Source organism: Hylobates moloch, unplaced genomic scaffold, assembly GCF_009828535.3.
Source record: "Hylobates moloch isolate HMO894 unplaced genomic scaffold, HMol_V3 SCAFFOLD_3, whole genome shotgun sequence".
Lineage (NCBI taxonomy): Eukaryota > Metazoa > Chordata > Mammalia > Primates > Hylobatidae > Hylobates > Hylobates moloch.
Window position 1 is genome coordinate 114,000,142 of NW_026652278.1, and position 16,104 is coordinate 114,016,245.

At 36.7% G+C, this 16,104-nt stretch overlaps 1 protein-coding gene across 1 annotated transcript in view; it reads left to right on the top strand.

The window, feature by feature from the left end:
- The window catches only part of BLTP1 (bridge-like lipid transfer protein family member 1), a 208,736-nt gene that overhangs the window by 12,079 nt on the left and 180,553 nt on the right, over window positions 1-16,104 (top strand). The window contains exons 3-6 of the mRNA XM_058437034.1: window positions 5,848-5,977; window positions 8,252-8,368; window positions 9,792-9,870; window positions 11,370-11,434. Coding sequence (XP_058293017.1) covers window positions 5,881-5,977; window positions 8,252-8,368; window positions 9,792-9,870; window positions 11,370-11,434 — 358 coding nt within the window. The 5' untranslated portion in view covers window positions 5,848-5,880. The remainder of the gene's footprint in view (window positions 1-5,847; window positions 5,978-8,251; window positions 8,369-9,791; window positions 9,871-11,369; window positions 11,435-16,104) is intronic.

Below are 16,104 nucleotides of genomic sequence, written 5' to 3' on the forward strand. Positions count from 1 at the left end.
AATGTTAATACAAAACTTTTCCTAGAAATGTAAAGCTTCTTCTTGTGTTTGAGTTGCTAATGAAATACACCCATATCTCTGCATTTTACATTATCACATTCATGGTGATATGTAAGAATATAATTATTTAGACCATATTCCAAAATGCCAGTGTAGAAGAAGGTATTTATAGCATGAATTTGAATATTGTCTTCATTTAAATACAAACCTATGCACTGTAAGTAGGTGCAAGCCTCAGACTACTTCATAGTTTCTTCTAGTGTAGTTGCACCTATGTCATCACATTTTCTTTTTTTATTTATACTTTAAGTTTTAGGGTACATGTGCATAATGTGCAGGTTAGTTATGTATGTATACACGTGCCAGCTGGTGTGCTGCACCCATTAACTCGTCATTTAACATTAGGCATATCTCCTAATGCTATCCCTCTCCTCTCCCTCCACCTCACGACAGGCCCCGGTGTGTGATGTTCCCCTTCCTGTGTCCATGTGTTCTCAGTGTTCAATTCCCACCTATGAGTGAGAACATGCAGTGTTTGGTTTTTGGTCCTTGCGATAGTTTGCTGAGAATGATGTTTTCCAGTTTCATCCATGTCCCTACAAAGGACATGAACTCATCCTTTTTTATGGCTGCATAGTATTCCATGGTGTATATGTGCCACATTTTCTTAATCCAGTCTATGGTTGTTGGACATTTGGGTTGGTTCCAAGTCTTTGCTATTGCGAATAGTGCCGCAATAAACATACATGTGCATGTGTCTTTATAGCAGCATGTTTTATAATCCTTTGGGTATATACCCAGTAATGGGATGGCTGGGTCAAATGGTATTTCTAGTTCTAGATCCCTGAGGAGTCGCCACACTGACTTCCACAATGGTTGAACTAGTTTACAGTCCCACCAACAGTGTAAAAGTGTTCCTATTTCTCCACATCCTCTCTAGCACCTTTTGTTTCCAGACTTTTTAATGATGGCCATTCTGACTGGTGTGAGATGGTATCTCATTGTGGTTTTGATTTGCATTTCTCTGATGGCCAGTGATAATAAGCATTTTTTCATGTGTCTTTTGGCTGCATAAATGTCTTCTTTTGAGAAGTGTCTTTGAGAAGTGTTCATATCCTTCACCCACTTTTTGATGGGGTTGTTTGTTTTTTTCTTGTAAATTTGTTTGACTTCATTGTAGATTCTTCATTGTCCATTCTTTAGGTTGCCTGTTCACTCTGATGGTAGTTTCTTTTGCTGTGCAGAAGCTCTTTAGTTTAATTAGATCCCATTTGTCGATTTTGGCTTTTGTTGCCATCGCTTTTGGTATTTTAGACATGAAGTTCTTGCCCATGCCTATGTCCTGAATGGTATTGCCTAGGTTTTCTTCTAGGGTTTTTATGGTTTTAGGTCTAACATGTAAGTCTTTAATCCATCTTGAATTAATTTTTGTATAAGGTGTAAGGAAGGGATCCAGTTTCAGCTTTCTACATATGGCTAGCCAGTTTTCCCAGCTCCTATTATTAAATAGCAAGTCCTTTCCCCATTTCTCGTTTTTGTCAGGTTTGTCAAAGATCAGATAGTTGTAGATATGCGGCATTATTTCTGAGGGCTGTGTTCTGTTCCATTGGTCTATATCTCTGTTTTGGTACCAGTACCATGCTGTTTTGGTTACTGTAGCCTTGTAGTATAGTTTGAGGTCAGGTAGCATGATGCCTCCAGCTTTGTTCTTTTGGCTTAGGATTGACTTGGCAATGCAGGCTCTTTTTTGGTTCCATATGAACTTTAAAGTAGTTTTTTCCAATTCTGTGAAGAAAGTCATTGGAAGCTTGATGGGGATGGCATTGAATCTATAAATTACCTTGGGCAGTATGGCCATTTTCACGATATTGATTCTTCCAACCCATGAGCATGGAATGTTCTTCCATTTGTTTGTATCCTCTTTTATTTCATTGAGCAGTGGTTTGTAGTTCTCCTTGAAGAGGTCCTTCACGTCCCTTGTAAGTTGGATTCCTAGGTATTTTATTCTCTTTGAAACAATTGTGAATGGGAGTTCACTCATGATTTGGCTCTCTATGATTTATTTTTATGTTTAGTCTGTCCCAGGTTTTTCCAGTGGGAGCCTCTTTAAGCTGGCTTCTGTGTCCTTTTGACATGTTCGTATCATTCTTTGGGTACTTCTTTCCTTTCTGGAAAATAAGGCTTATCTTTACTTTCTGTCCCTTAGTTGTGGAATCAGCCACTTTTCAAGGGGCCCTGTTTCCTCTTAGTAGAAAATGGCTTTTAGAAGCAAAGTTTTCTGCTCCTTTTTATTGAGGTGTTGTTGCTCTCAGGACCTGTTAATGAACATATGCATGCACATATACAGTACATAAATACATTCACAGCTATGTTTATTTCAATATCCGTTTATATTGAAAACCATAGCTCCAGTTCTTATCCACCATTTTATGTTTCATTCTAATTTTCTTCCTTTATATATCTTGAACAGTGAGACATTGTAATAATGGCTCCCATTATCCTTAATATATTTATTTACTTCATCTCCCAGGTGTGTCCTCCTTATCCTACTTCTGCCCCAGCATACTTTTCAGCTTGTTCTCCTGCATGGAAACCCTACTTAGCTCTTTTGGGTCTGGGACCTTTCTCTTGGGCTCTGACACCCTATGCCAGGCAGCCTTCCTGAGTAGATGCTCTTTTCTCTCTGCTCAGGCTCTCACTTCTCTCAGCCTCTGAAACCTTAAGCTGGGTGCTTCTCCTGTGCCGCCTCCTGCCCCTACTGGCCATGGGTGTTCTTCTCCTTCCACTCAGGCTCTGGCATCCTATGCCTGACTTCTCCCCTACAAGTGTATGCTCCTCATCTCACTCTGGTTTTGACACCCTTAGGTCCTATCACTACTCCACAAGCCTGTCCATCATGCCATTGGATACTTAATTTATTCATATCAGGCTCTGACATCCAGCTCTAGGCTGCTAAGACTCCTGTCTCTCTCTTCCCCATGTGCAGATGCATGCTTTACTCTGCTTCACCTTGCAACTTTTAGACTGAACTGTTCAGGAAGGGTAGAGGAAGAGGAAACAACCAGTTTGTATTTTGTTCCACTGTTTGCTCCATGAAGATTTTGCAATAGATTACCATAACAGTCTCCAGTCTCTCACTATTAAGAAATTGGCGATATACTACTTGGCTGAGCATACAACAACATTTTTGTTTGGATTCTGTGTCTAGTGTTGCCTTACTTTCTTTATACCAGATTATCTACTTCTTACTTTAGGGGCTTTATTAAATCTTAGCCTTTATTTCTGTACTTGCTCAAAATATGTTCTTTTAAATATTGAGCCTTTATCTGTTGATTTCTCCTAAAGGCTTTGCATTAATCTAATATTTGGGAAATATTGATTGAAACTTGTTTGATACTGTAGGGTTTCTGTCTTTACAGCCTAAACAACCTCTTTCCACATTCTTTTTGACTATGGTTTGTTACAGTGGTGGATCGTGATTATTTTAGATGAGGTCTTTTTGGTGGATAGATCCTTTTCCCTTGAATTTGATTAGAAACAGATTTCCTTTTTATGTGGAGACTTGAATGCTGGGACACATCTCTCATGAAACTTCCAGAGTCTTTTCCTCCTTAGTGATGTGCTGGCTGGCAATCTGTAGAATGGTAAAAATAAGTATGAAATAGATACATATGTTATTTTATGATATGTAAACCATTATGTAATATGTGAATATTTGGTTTTAGATTTTTTAAGATAGTTTTTTTCAAAGTATTTGCTTCCTTTTCAAAGTTAAAAAAAAAAACTTAAGAGGGAAGAAAGAGAAAGCTCATGTTATAAAGTTAGCCCTCAAATTTTAAGATGCTGATTGACAGGGATTATTCAAAGCTTTGAAAAAGATGAGAACATTTTTTACTCAGTTTCTACACGGTAGGAAAAAAAGGATTGTTGTAAACTGAAAACATTTTCTTAATCTTCTCTAGCTCTTGCCTTTAGGTTTTCATATCACTGTTAATAATAAACCTTCTGTTATTGAGCTCTGTATTATTTTCTTAAGAGATGTTTAATTTGCCTCTGTAAATTATAAGATTTCAACAGTGTAGAAATATGAAACATAATGTGTTGTAGATTGTGTCTGACAATGTTATCTCATTCAATTTTTATTTATTTATTTATTTATTTTAGAAGGGGTCTCCCTCTCTCAACGGGGCTAGAGTGCAGTAGCATGTTCATAGCTCACTGTAACCTTGAACTCCTAGGCTCAAGCAATCCTCCTGCCCCAGTGCCCTGAGTAGCTAGGACTACAGGTGCACACCACCATGCCTGGCTAGTTTTTTAATTTTATTTTTTTGGCAGAGATGGGGTCTCACTATGTTGCCCAGGCTGGATTCCAACTTCTGGCCTCAAGAGTTCTTCCTACCTTTGCCTCCCAAAGCACTGGGATTATAGGTTCTTGGCCTCATCTAATTTTTAAACTTGTTTTGTGATGTCCAAAGATAAGAGTTGTGGTGAATAAACAGAAAACAGATTTAGAAAGTTAAGTCAGATGTACCAAATTTCAATTAGAAAGTTATCCTTCCGTATTCTTTACTGCAGAAAAAATTTGCTGGTTTTGTAGTTATCTGTAAAAATCTCCTCTGCTGTTTAGTTTTAAAGTAGTATTAACTGTGTAGGTCTCTTTGTGATTAAGTCCAGCTTTTTTTTGTTCTTTCTGGTTTATTATGAGATAATTTTGTTATCGGTAGGTTGGGTTAGTCATATGTTACTATGGTATTATGAAGGAATATTTTCTTGTTTCTTGGATCATAAAATATGAACTTTGCTCCTTTTTTCTTATTGTTGGTACATCTCAATATTCATATTCATCCTACTGTGTGTGCGTATATACATATACACACATATCTGTATACATACACACACATATCTATATACATACATATGTATATGCACACATATGTGTATGCATACAAATATTTGTCAGAAGTTGGGTCACAGTTCTACAGTGAATTTTTCTTTATCCTTAGTATCTGATAGCAGGAGGTCTCTTTACTGTTCAGACTACCTACAGTGAATCTGAACTAGGAAGATTGTTTCCCCATGGGATAATGGAGAATACATAGAAGTGATGGAGGATAAGAGGGATTTATCTAACTTAATATACAAATATGATAATATTAAGTGGTGGCTTTGGGACAAGTCTGGATGAATTTGTTTAATGTAGATGGCTAGTACTTCTGATTGTTGAGATGTTTCTGATTAAAGAATAATCACGCCAGGCGCGGTGGCGCACACATGTAATCCCAGCACTTTGGGAGGCCGAGGCAGGTGGATCACCTGAGATCAGGAGTTCAAGACCAGCCTGACCAACATGGAGAAACCCTGTCTCTACTAAAAATACAAAATTAGCCAGGTGTGGTGAGGCATGCCTGTAATCCCAGCTACTGGGTAGGCTGAGGCAGGAGAATTCGCTTGAACCTGGGAGGCAGAGGTTGCCTGAGACGAGATCACGCCATTGCACTCCAGCCTGGGCAACAACAGCAAAACTCCTTCTCAAAAAAAAAAAAAAAAAAAAAAAAAAAAAAGAATAATCACATTCCTCTTATTTTGAGCCAGAGTATAGTAATTGAACCTTAGTTAGTGCTTACATTTAGAATGGTGAAATCAGTACATTACAAGTATGATCCATTCTCTTACATTTTAGTAGAAATGTGGGCATTTTTGTTGTACTTTTGCATTCTTATCATTGAAGGAAACAGAAAGGTGATTTAATCAACTTCATTTATTAAATTCACCCTTTTTTCCCCTTAATGATTTCTGTTGCAGTTTTATAAATCTCTGATTCTAAATTTAACCTTTGAAATCTTTTAGGCCTTTAGATGTTGTTCTGGAAAAACTTTAGTAATGGATCAAAGGAAGAATGAGAGTATTGTCCCTAGTATCACTCAATTAGAAGATTTTCTTACAGAACACAATTCCAATGTTGTTTGGCTCCTTGTTGGTAAGTGGAATATTTTTCTTCTACTTTATTGTGTTTTAAGTATGGATTAACAGCTGCCAGATTTTAAACAGTGGTTGACTGAAGTTGGAACACTAACACTACCATTTACTTATTTTTAGGAAGGAAGATTGTTATTTATATTTCTTGAACATTTGTTCTGGAAACTGCTCTGAAATGCTCTACTTTTTCTTAGGCTGCATTCTCATCTGACTTAGGGGAAGTGGAAAGAGAAGAAGAACATTGCACTTAGCTTATCTTTCTGGTTTCGGGTCACCTCCCCTACTTCTCGACTCAGCATACACACAAACACTTGTTTTGTTACAGAAATAATAAATCCTCAAATATAATTTTACTGTAAAAATAATTCTATTTTTATAGTAAAATAGAATTATATGCCTAATCTTTTAATCTCTTTCCTCACTCCTTGTGCACTTGGCAGTGAGATCTGCTATTAATTTTTTGGTATAATCTAGAAGTTTTCTAGGTATATACAAATAGCTTAAACTAAATAGCAGAGGGAGAAAGGAAATATGAGTGAATGAATGAATATGAATGAGAGGGAGAAATACAAAAATAATACAGGGAAGGGAGAAATTATCGTAGGCTGTTTCTGCTCTGGAAGTTTTCATGGGAGAATGGTATTTGACTTTAATTTTGGCATAAGAATTGGAAACAGGGAATTAGGAAGGGTAAGAGAGGAAAGGAAGGGTAATGATAATATGTTGAGCATCTTCTGTGTGCTAGATACCAGGTTGTACATATGTTGTCTCACTTAATGCTCAGAGGTAGCTTTATGAAGGTAGGTTTTTATTCTTTCCCTTTTAATTCCCTGTTGGGGAATTGAGGCCCATAAAGATTAAGTAATTTGTATGAGTTACACAGGTATTTTTTTTTTTTCTGAGGGGATGCTTACGCTTCTTTCATGACACCCAAGGATGTGGGTAGGAATATAAGTAGAGGTGAAGTGTCTGTTCCCTTTCCTGTCATCTAGAATTTTTCAGACTTTTTCCTGTTATAAACACCTCCTTTCTTTAAGAAAAAAACAGCAACAATAACAAGCAGAAAAACATTGAGCAATTCTTTAATCCCTCTGTTTTACTATGAGGGTAGGGGGGCATGATATAATGAAAAGACTACAATTCCTGGCTTGTTTAATATTAAAAGCATATTTTCTCAGCAAATGCCTGTTGCCATTTTGAAGGACTCATGTAACAACCTACTGTTGACACAGTGATTTATAGTAAAAATTTATACAAAATGACTTTAAACTTGAGATATAATGGCATATCATCAAAATAACTTTTCAAAATATTTTTTCTAGAATTTTTTTTAAATGGCAAATCATAGCACTTGCTACGTCAAAGCTATTACCATCAATCTAAGCTGCCCTGGGAATTGTATTTTATGTTGACTCTCAGTGATTGCTTTGCTTTATCCATAATACATAATTGTTTAAAAGTTAAGGACTTAATATGATGTTACTAAAGGGTTATACAGGTTAAGTTGCTTTATATAACTTTCTCATAATTTAGAAGTAATACTTTTGAAAAGGATAAGTAAGAGCAAATTTATTATCAAAACAATGTTTTCCTGTGTTTTGCCTTTTGTATATTCATGAACTAGATTTTTTGAGAATATGAATTTTATAAGTAACTATATACTTTCATTAAAAAAATAAATTTAGAATGTCATTTACTGTAGCATATTCAATGACATTCATCATAACTTATTGTCTTACCCATTACAGCAAAATATCTAGTTACAGGTGGCCTATTTGATATGCCTTTATACTAAATTCCAACTTATTTTACTTAAAGCACAGCTTTAAAAAGCAGAAGGTTTTTTTTTAAAGCAGAGATTTTAAAAATCATTACTTTTCTTCCTTTATAAGTGGCTATAGCTTGTTTCAGGAAATAACTTGAGAGTGAATTTGTGTATGAGATGAGTTTTTGGCCTAATAAAGGTGAATTTGTTTCAGAATATTCAGAAATATGGCCTTTCTTCTCCCAGGATGTCTTTACGTAATGTTTATTAACTAAAACAGTACAAAGCAATGATAAAGTAAACAGAAAAGAAAGCAGGCATACTTGAAACATTGCTCTAATGGATCTGATTGGAATTTATGCTTTTCTGGATAATGAATGATGAAGAGGAAGAAAGCTGGATAAAGTATAATCAACCTCTGGTTTTAAAATTCCAAGTATTAAACTGCAAGAGGACACATTACTGTGTAAAACTAAATCCTATTATTTCTGTTTTTTTTCCTCCCAACAGCTACCATTTTGTCCTGTGGATGGATTATTTACCTCACATATTATAATTCCCGGAATGTTGGTCTTATTTTAACACTAGTTCTTAACAGATTATACAAGCATGGCTATATCCATATTGGTGAGTTTGAGTTAATGCTGAATTTTTTTCTTCCTTATAATCTTGAGATGTTGTCTTACCATTTTTTGTTGCTGTAACTGAATACCTGAGACTAGGTCATTTATAAAGAGAAGCAATTTATGTCTGATAGTTCTGGAGGCTGGGAAGTCCAAAGTTGAGGGGGTGCATCTGGTGAGGACCTTCTTGCCAGTGGGACTCTGCAGAGTCTTGAGGTGGCACAGGGTGTCACATGGTGAGGGGGCTGAGCTTGCTTGCTCAGGTCTCTTTTTTCTCTTGGAAAGCCACTGTTGTCCCAACATCATGGCCTCATTTAATCCTGAGTACTTCCCAAAGGTCTCACATCGCAAATACTGTAGTCAGATTTCCTACCCTTCTAACACTGATAAATGAGAATTAAGTTTCAACGTGAGTTTTAGAGGGAACAAACATTCAAACCATAGCAGATGTATATTATAAATTTATATTTCATGAACAGATAGTAGCATTAGAAATTTACCTTTGTTTAATGATAGTTAAAATAATCTAACTGGAATTTCTCTCACACAGCACTCCATTACTTCATGATAATACCCACTTGGTTATGTCCTTTACCCCATTATTTATTACTTCTTTAAGTGTTTCTGTAGTAACTGTTTGACTTTTTTTTTTTTAACTTATTAAAGATGCTCATTAAAAGAGTTTGAAAAACTTGGATATGTATAAAATGTGGAAATAGAAATTTCTTGAGAGTCCACCATTCAAAGAAAGTTTTTAATGTTCAATGTAGTTTTGGTTATTTTTAAAGTAACCCATACTTTAAAAATATGTAAGTTAGAATCATCCTGTATGTTTCATTTTGTGGCCTGTTTTATTAATTAAATTTTTGACTACTTAAAAGTAGGAAATTTGCAGGTAGATAGGAGGGTGTATTAAGAAGCTATGTGCTTTGAAAGCCCTAAACCAGTGGGAGAAAGGGATGGGGAGAGATGACTGGAGAGAACCATTCTAACCTGCCTTATAATCGAGTACCTCTTAGTCGACATAAAACTTCTTTCAGACATAAATCGTCTTCCATTAATTTGAGGCAATGGCTGGTTCCTGCAGTCACTCAAGTTTCTAAAGAAAAATGGTGAATTAGTCACTACTTTGGGTTTATTTAATGGCAGTGCATAATTAAGGGAATTATCCATACGAAGCAGTTACTTAAACTAATATCCTCTTCAGGTTATTTGGCAGCTTACTTCATAGTGGTGATATGTATGGCACTTTTTGTTTTATTGGGGAAAGAATGATGGAAAATCAGTAAGGCTGTAAGGGTATCAGGAAGAGAGTGAGAAGAGATGCTTATTGAATAAATTTGGGGCTAATGTTATTTTAAACTTTAAGGGCCCTATTGTCTGTTAAAACAGTTACATTAACTGCTGTTTTCTCCTTCCTATAACAGGTTCCTTCTCTTTCTCTGTGCTTTCTGGAAAAGTCATGGTTCGTGAAATCTATTACATTACAGAAGACATGTCTATTAGGTAACAAAATTAAAAAATTAAAAAGGACCCATGTTAAACATACTTTAAAACTATTGTTAAAATGTTTTATGATATTTTATTGAATGTGACTTGCTTCTTCAAATAAAACTAAATCAAATTTTTTTTCCAGTAAATCATACTTGGTGAATTGATGTTTTAAAATATTTTGTCAGTGGATTAATTTAGCAGAATATAAAAATAGCTGTTTATAGAAATGAATAATCTTTCATTTCTGGATGAAAAAGTGAACCTTTAAATTGCCTGACCATTTTATATCACAGAGTTCATAGTAGTCATTCGTTATATACAGCAAGGTTTAGAGATGTTGGTAGCTGTCATTCATTAGCTCCTCATTAGAGATAATAAGTTTATAGAATTGTTTAGCATTTGTTAGAAACTCAATTTTATTCAAAGAAGGAAACACAAATATGAATATAATAAGGATATGATTGAAATGTTCCTTCTTCTGTAAGTCTTGAAAGAAAAGCCTACTCTATTTTTGTGATTTTCTTTAAATCTGTGACTTAGGTAGAATTCAAAAGTTTTGAATTAATTGAGAGATGCTAGAGTTTGGCAATGCTCACACCTCACTTAAAACTATAGGAGAGGCCGGGCGCGGTGGCTCACGCTTGTAATCCCAGCACTTTGGGAGGCCGAGGCGGGCGGATCACGAGGTCAGGAGATCGAGACCATGGTGAAACCCCGTCTCTACTAAAAAAAAAAATACAAAAAAATTAGCCGGGCGTGGTGGCGGGCGCCTGTAGTCCCAGCTACTCGGAGAGGCTGAGGCAGGAGAATGGCGTGAACCCGGGAGGTGGAGCTTGCAGTGAGCCGAGATTGCGCCACTGCACTCCAGCCTGGGCGACAGAGCGAGACTCCGTCTCAAAAAAAAAAAAAAAAAAAAACTATAGGAGACAACTTCTATGCTAGTATTATTTCCAAATCAAAAGTGAAAAATAAAAGCTCAGAGACTATAAGTCCATCCTTTTGGGGCATGAGATGATAGGTTATTTATGAGAAATGAGGGAACATCCTTAAAAGGTTCCCTTTTGTGTGCTAACATCCCTCTTTCAAGATTTGGCTTATTGTTACATAATTTTTTTCCCTCTCTCCTGTAGACCTAGGTATCTGTAATTTTTTTATTTTAAAAAATATCATTTAAAAAGGGAAACATTTCTGTTAGCACTTCATTTTCCTGTGACCATTAATTAGAGGAATATGATATTTCAAAACATGTTGTATATGATAAATGTATACAATTTTTATTCATCAAGAATCTTTAGCTATGCAAAGTCTTTTCCTTTTTTAACTAGAAGATCATGAAACATACTTTATAAGTCTTTGTTCACAAAAAGATGTGTGTTTATGTATGCCAATGTTCTTTTGAGGATTTCCTGTATTTCCTTGTTCATTATCAATTGCCTTCCTTTTGGAATAACTAAGAAATGAGTTAAGTAAATTGTTACTTAAATTCTAATTTTGTAATTTCCCTTTCTTAGGATTCAAGATGGATTCATCATTTTTCGGTGGTGGAAAATGTATAACCCAAAACAGAAGCAACATGGTGAGTTTTCATTTTTTTATGTGTTTAAAATGTTCAATCATATAATCAGGATTTTATGAAAACTAATTAAAATTAGATATGACCAGTTAGAAAAGTTTAATTTTTAGGCCGGGCATGGTGGCTCATATCTGTAATCCTAGCACTTTGGGAGGCCAAGGCAAGTGGATCACCTGAGGTCAGGAGTTTGAGACCAGCCTAGCCAACATGATGAAACCCCGTCTCTACTAAAAATACAAAAAATTAGCTGGGCGTGGTGGTGGGCACCTGTAATCCCAGCTATTCAGGAGGCTGAGGCAGGAGAATTGCTTGAACCCAGGAGGCGGAGGTTGCAGTGAGCCAAGATTGTGCCACTGCACTCCAGCCTGGGCAACAGAGTGAAACTCTGTCTCAAAAAAAAAAAAAGAAAAAGAAAAGTTTAATTTTAAAAAATGAGTGAAGAGAATTATTATTAACTTTTGTAGCATTAGCTACAACATTCTAACCTGCTCTTCAGTAAGGCATCACATTTTACCAAAATTAATAATTTGAATTATTTGTAAAAGTATATATAAAATACAAAATACTCCAAACAAAGGTAAATTTTAAACCAACAAATTAAAAGTACACTACCACTCATATTTTAAAAATAAACTAAGGAAAATGAATCAGCAACATTCACTTTCACTTCATAGTATCTTTCATATAGTAATACTTTTATGAATAATTTACTTGTTAAACAATTTTTCAGGTAAATTCTTTTACTTCTACTCCAGTGTAGGTTTTTTCTCTTATGACTTCTTAGGATAATTGATAAAAAAATGATAAAGGCCCAATCCTTCAAAAAACAAATATTTAGAAGATGTAATTTTCCTAATATTTTACCATAGTTCTTTGGCCTGTGTTCCCTCCTATTTCCTCAGATTTATCACATGACTAACAGCTAAAATAATCCCTAAACTGTTATATCAAGCACTTCATCACCTTTATTTGCTGTAGTTTAAATCTTTTTTTTTTTTTTTTTTTTTGAGACGGAGTCTCGCTCTGTCACCCAGGCTGGAGTGCAGTGGCGCGATCTCGGCTCACTGCAAGCTCCGCCTCGCGGGTTCATGCCATTCTCCTGCCTCAGCCTCTCCAAGTAGCTGGGACTACAGGCGCCCGCCACCACGCCCGGCTAATTTTTTTTTTGTATTTTTAGTAGAGACGGGGTTTCACCGTGGTCTCGATCTCCTGACCTCGTGATCCGCCCTCCTCGGCCTCCCAAAACAGACTCTAGGAAACACACTGGTGTTTTAATATGTGTGAAGTATTCTGAGACTTGATAGTAATAAACCCAGTTTTAAACACATTAAACTCTGTCATTCACTAGCGTTAAACCTTTCCTCAGTCATCATCCTCGATCTCTCCTCAGACCACTAGGGTCAAATATCTAGCAGTCTACTCAGCGTCTCCAATTTTATATGTAACTGGTTTCTTACACTTGAAGTATCCAACCAAACACCTGATTTTGCCACCCAAACCTACCCCACGGTATTTTCCATCTTATCAACAGCAAGTCTATCTTTTCTATTGCTCAGGCCAAAAATCTTTTTTTTTTTTTTTTTTTTGAGACAGAGTCTCGCTGTCACCCAGGCTGGAGTGCAGTGGCATGATCTCGGCTCACTGCAGGCTCTGCCCCCTGGGGTTCACACCATTCTCCTGCCTCAGCCTCCCGAGTAGCTGGGACTACAGGCGCCTGCCGTCTCGCCCGGCTAATTTTTTGTATATTTAGTAGAGACGGGGTTTCACTGTGTTAGCCAGGATGGTCTCGATCTCCTGACTTCGTGATCCGCCCATCTCGGCCTCCCAAAGTGCTGGGATTACAGGCGTGACCCACCGCGCCCGGCCAGGCCAAAAATCTTGACTGCTGTCTTTTGTGTCCCAGAGGTCATCATCAAATCCTGTCAGCTTTCCTTTCATCCTACATCCAGAATCCAACTACTTCTCCCCACACTGGCCCAAGTCACCATCATCTTCCACCTGTTTTATCACATAGTCTCTTAACTAGTCTCCCTGCTTCTGTGCACTTGTTCCTCAACCTGCTCTTAATACGCTGGCCAGATCTTTTAAAAATATAAGATCATTTTATTCCTCTCTCTTCCCAAATTTTCCCGTGGCTTCCCATCTCACTCAGAACAACACCAAAGTCTTGTAAGTGACCTATAGAATCCTACAAACTTCCTATAAATAGCCTATAAAATCCTATGTCCCTATAAATATTCTATGAAATTCCTTCTACCTCCTGATCATCTTACCTTCCACCCCACTCCAAATAAACTGGCCAGTTAGTGTTGGTGATGAAACTGCAGCAGAGCCACCGCGAAATGTTGGCCTCTGGATATTTACAGTATTCATTCCCTTATTTGCTTGGTGGTTCTGGTTAACTATCCTCTATCAATGAAGCTTTTCCTGAGTACTTTTGTAAAGCAGCACCCTCCCCCACAAACTAGCACTCTCTGTTCCACTAACCTTGCTTTTATTTTCTTCAATGCTGTATTTTTCTCATGCATTCCTTGATGCTGTATATATATTTACTTGCTTATTAATGGAATCTACCTAACTTGAATGAAGCAAACTTTGTAAAGGGTGGGACTTGTTTTATTCTGTATTGGTGTCTAGAAAAATGCTTAGTACATAGAAGAACTCATTTGTATAAAAGAGTAACAGAGAATCTTTCTCCTAGTCATACTTCTAAGTAAAACAAAACATTGAGAAACATCTTACAGAATGCTTGAAAATCTTGCTTGAAAATCTAACATGTGGAGGCATAATAAATCTAAAATACAATATGTTTCTATTCCCAGATAGACCTATGCCAGTAGAAATTGATTCTTATGAGATTCTTCAAGGTTATAAACAACTCAATCAAAATTTACCAGGAAACTCTTTTAAATTGTTTGTTTTCAAATTTACATAAGCAATAGTTTACTAATGATACCTGAATACAAATGTCCTGATTATTAGGCATATGCTTTAAAGGCTAGTTGGTGAGCTGCAGAAGCAGCAATGAGGGAAATTAAGAGCCTAGACCTGCCCCTAATTGGATCAGCAGTGATGAATAAACAAACGGTGATTGTATAAAAATGAAAACAGGATTACTCTCAAATCCATCTCTAACTTGCTGGGCATGTACAACAGATCCTCTCCTTTCAGTATAACAGCTATGATAAGATATGGCTTCATTAATTGGAGACACCAAGGCATAAAGAGAAAGGTATTAATTTCTGAATGTACGTTGACAACACTGATAAACACTAAATACTGAATACTAAAATATTGTAAGATCCTCCTCAACATTCATTATCCTGTTTTTCAGCTTTTATTCCCCCATTATTATCTCATTTATTATTTTATTATTTATTTTCACCTCTGCAACCAGAATGCACCTTTCTGCATTAGTGAATAATTTTTCCTATGTTCACTGCCATATCTCTGGTGCCTAAAACAGTGACTAGTACATAGAAGACGTTGAATAAATAATTGTTAAGTTATTAAATAAAAATAATAAATAGGTTTAAAAATTTTAAGTAAGATTGAACAAAATGCCTAAATGACTCTTTTCCTTCCAAAAATCACCTTAGAAAAGTGTTGAACAAATAGCAAGTCTGTAAGCATTTAAAAAGCACCTTTTGAGGCAAGGCATGTTGGCTCATGCCTGTAATCCCAGTGCTTTGGGAGGCTGAGGAGGGAGGATCGCTTGAGCCAGGAGTTTGAGACCAGCTTTTACAACATTAGCAAAACCATGTCTCTACAAAAATTTTAAAAAATGAGCTGGGTGTGGTGGTATATGCCAGTAGGCTTAGCTACTTGGCCTGAGGTGGGAACATACCTCAGGCTGAGTTACAGTAAGCTATGATCACACCACTGCACTCCAGCCTGGGTGGCAGAGGAAGACCTTTTCTCTAAATAAATAAATAAATAAATAAATAAAAGCACTGCTTGTTCTCATATTTTAAAAGAGAAACATTTAGCTCAGTTCACATCCCACCTTTATTTGTTCTGTTTCTATTTAGTTCACCTGCATTAATAATATTCCAGCCAAAGACCTGTATGATTAAACAGTAAACCAGATCTCCAAGCGTGGGCTGATCTCCATGCTTACATGGTCTGTATTTTCTTCAAGGCTTCTGTCCAGGATCTTTTTTGTTAATATTCCTAGCCTTCTACCTTCCGCAGGAGTATTTTATGTGGCAACACTCCATTCATCCTCCATACCTGTACCCCAGTATTACGCACTTAGATACAAAGAGACAGGTTGCCTAAAAGCACACCCATAGAACAGAAACACAGGGAAAAGGACACATATATAGAGGCATATATATGCACACAGAAATGGGCATGCACATATAGATACACTTATGTACAGAGAAACATTTTCAAAGATGAGCACATACATGCACACACACACAGCCACACATGCATGCCCACACAAGTGCTAGTACACTCACTGTATCCCCCTCACAGAGATAAATACTCACACAGAGGCTACATGCAAGGTATCCTCCCTGCCCCCTACATACAGACAGGGGTACCATTCCAGATCAGCAGAGGCATATCCCCAGCAGTGAGCATGTCCCCTCACAAACAAGTATCCCTCCAAAGGGCAGGCACTTCTTCCAAAGGCATCCATCTCTCATATACACGTGCACGTACAC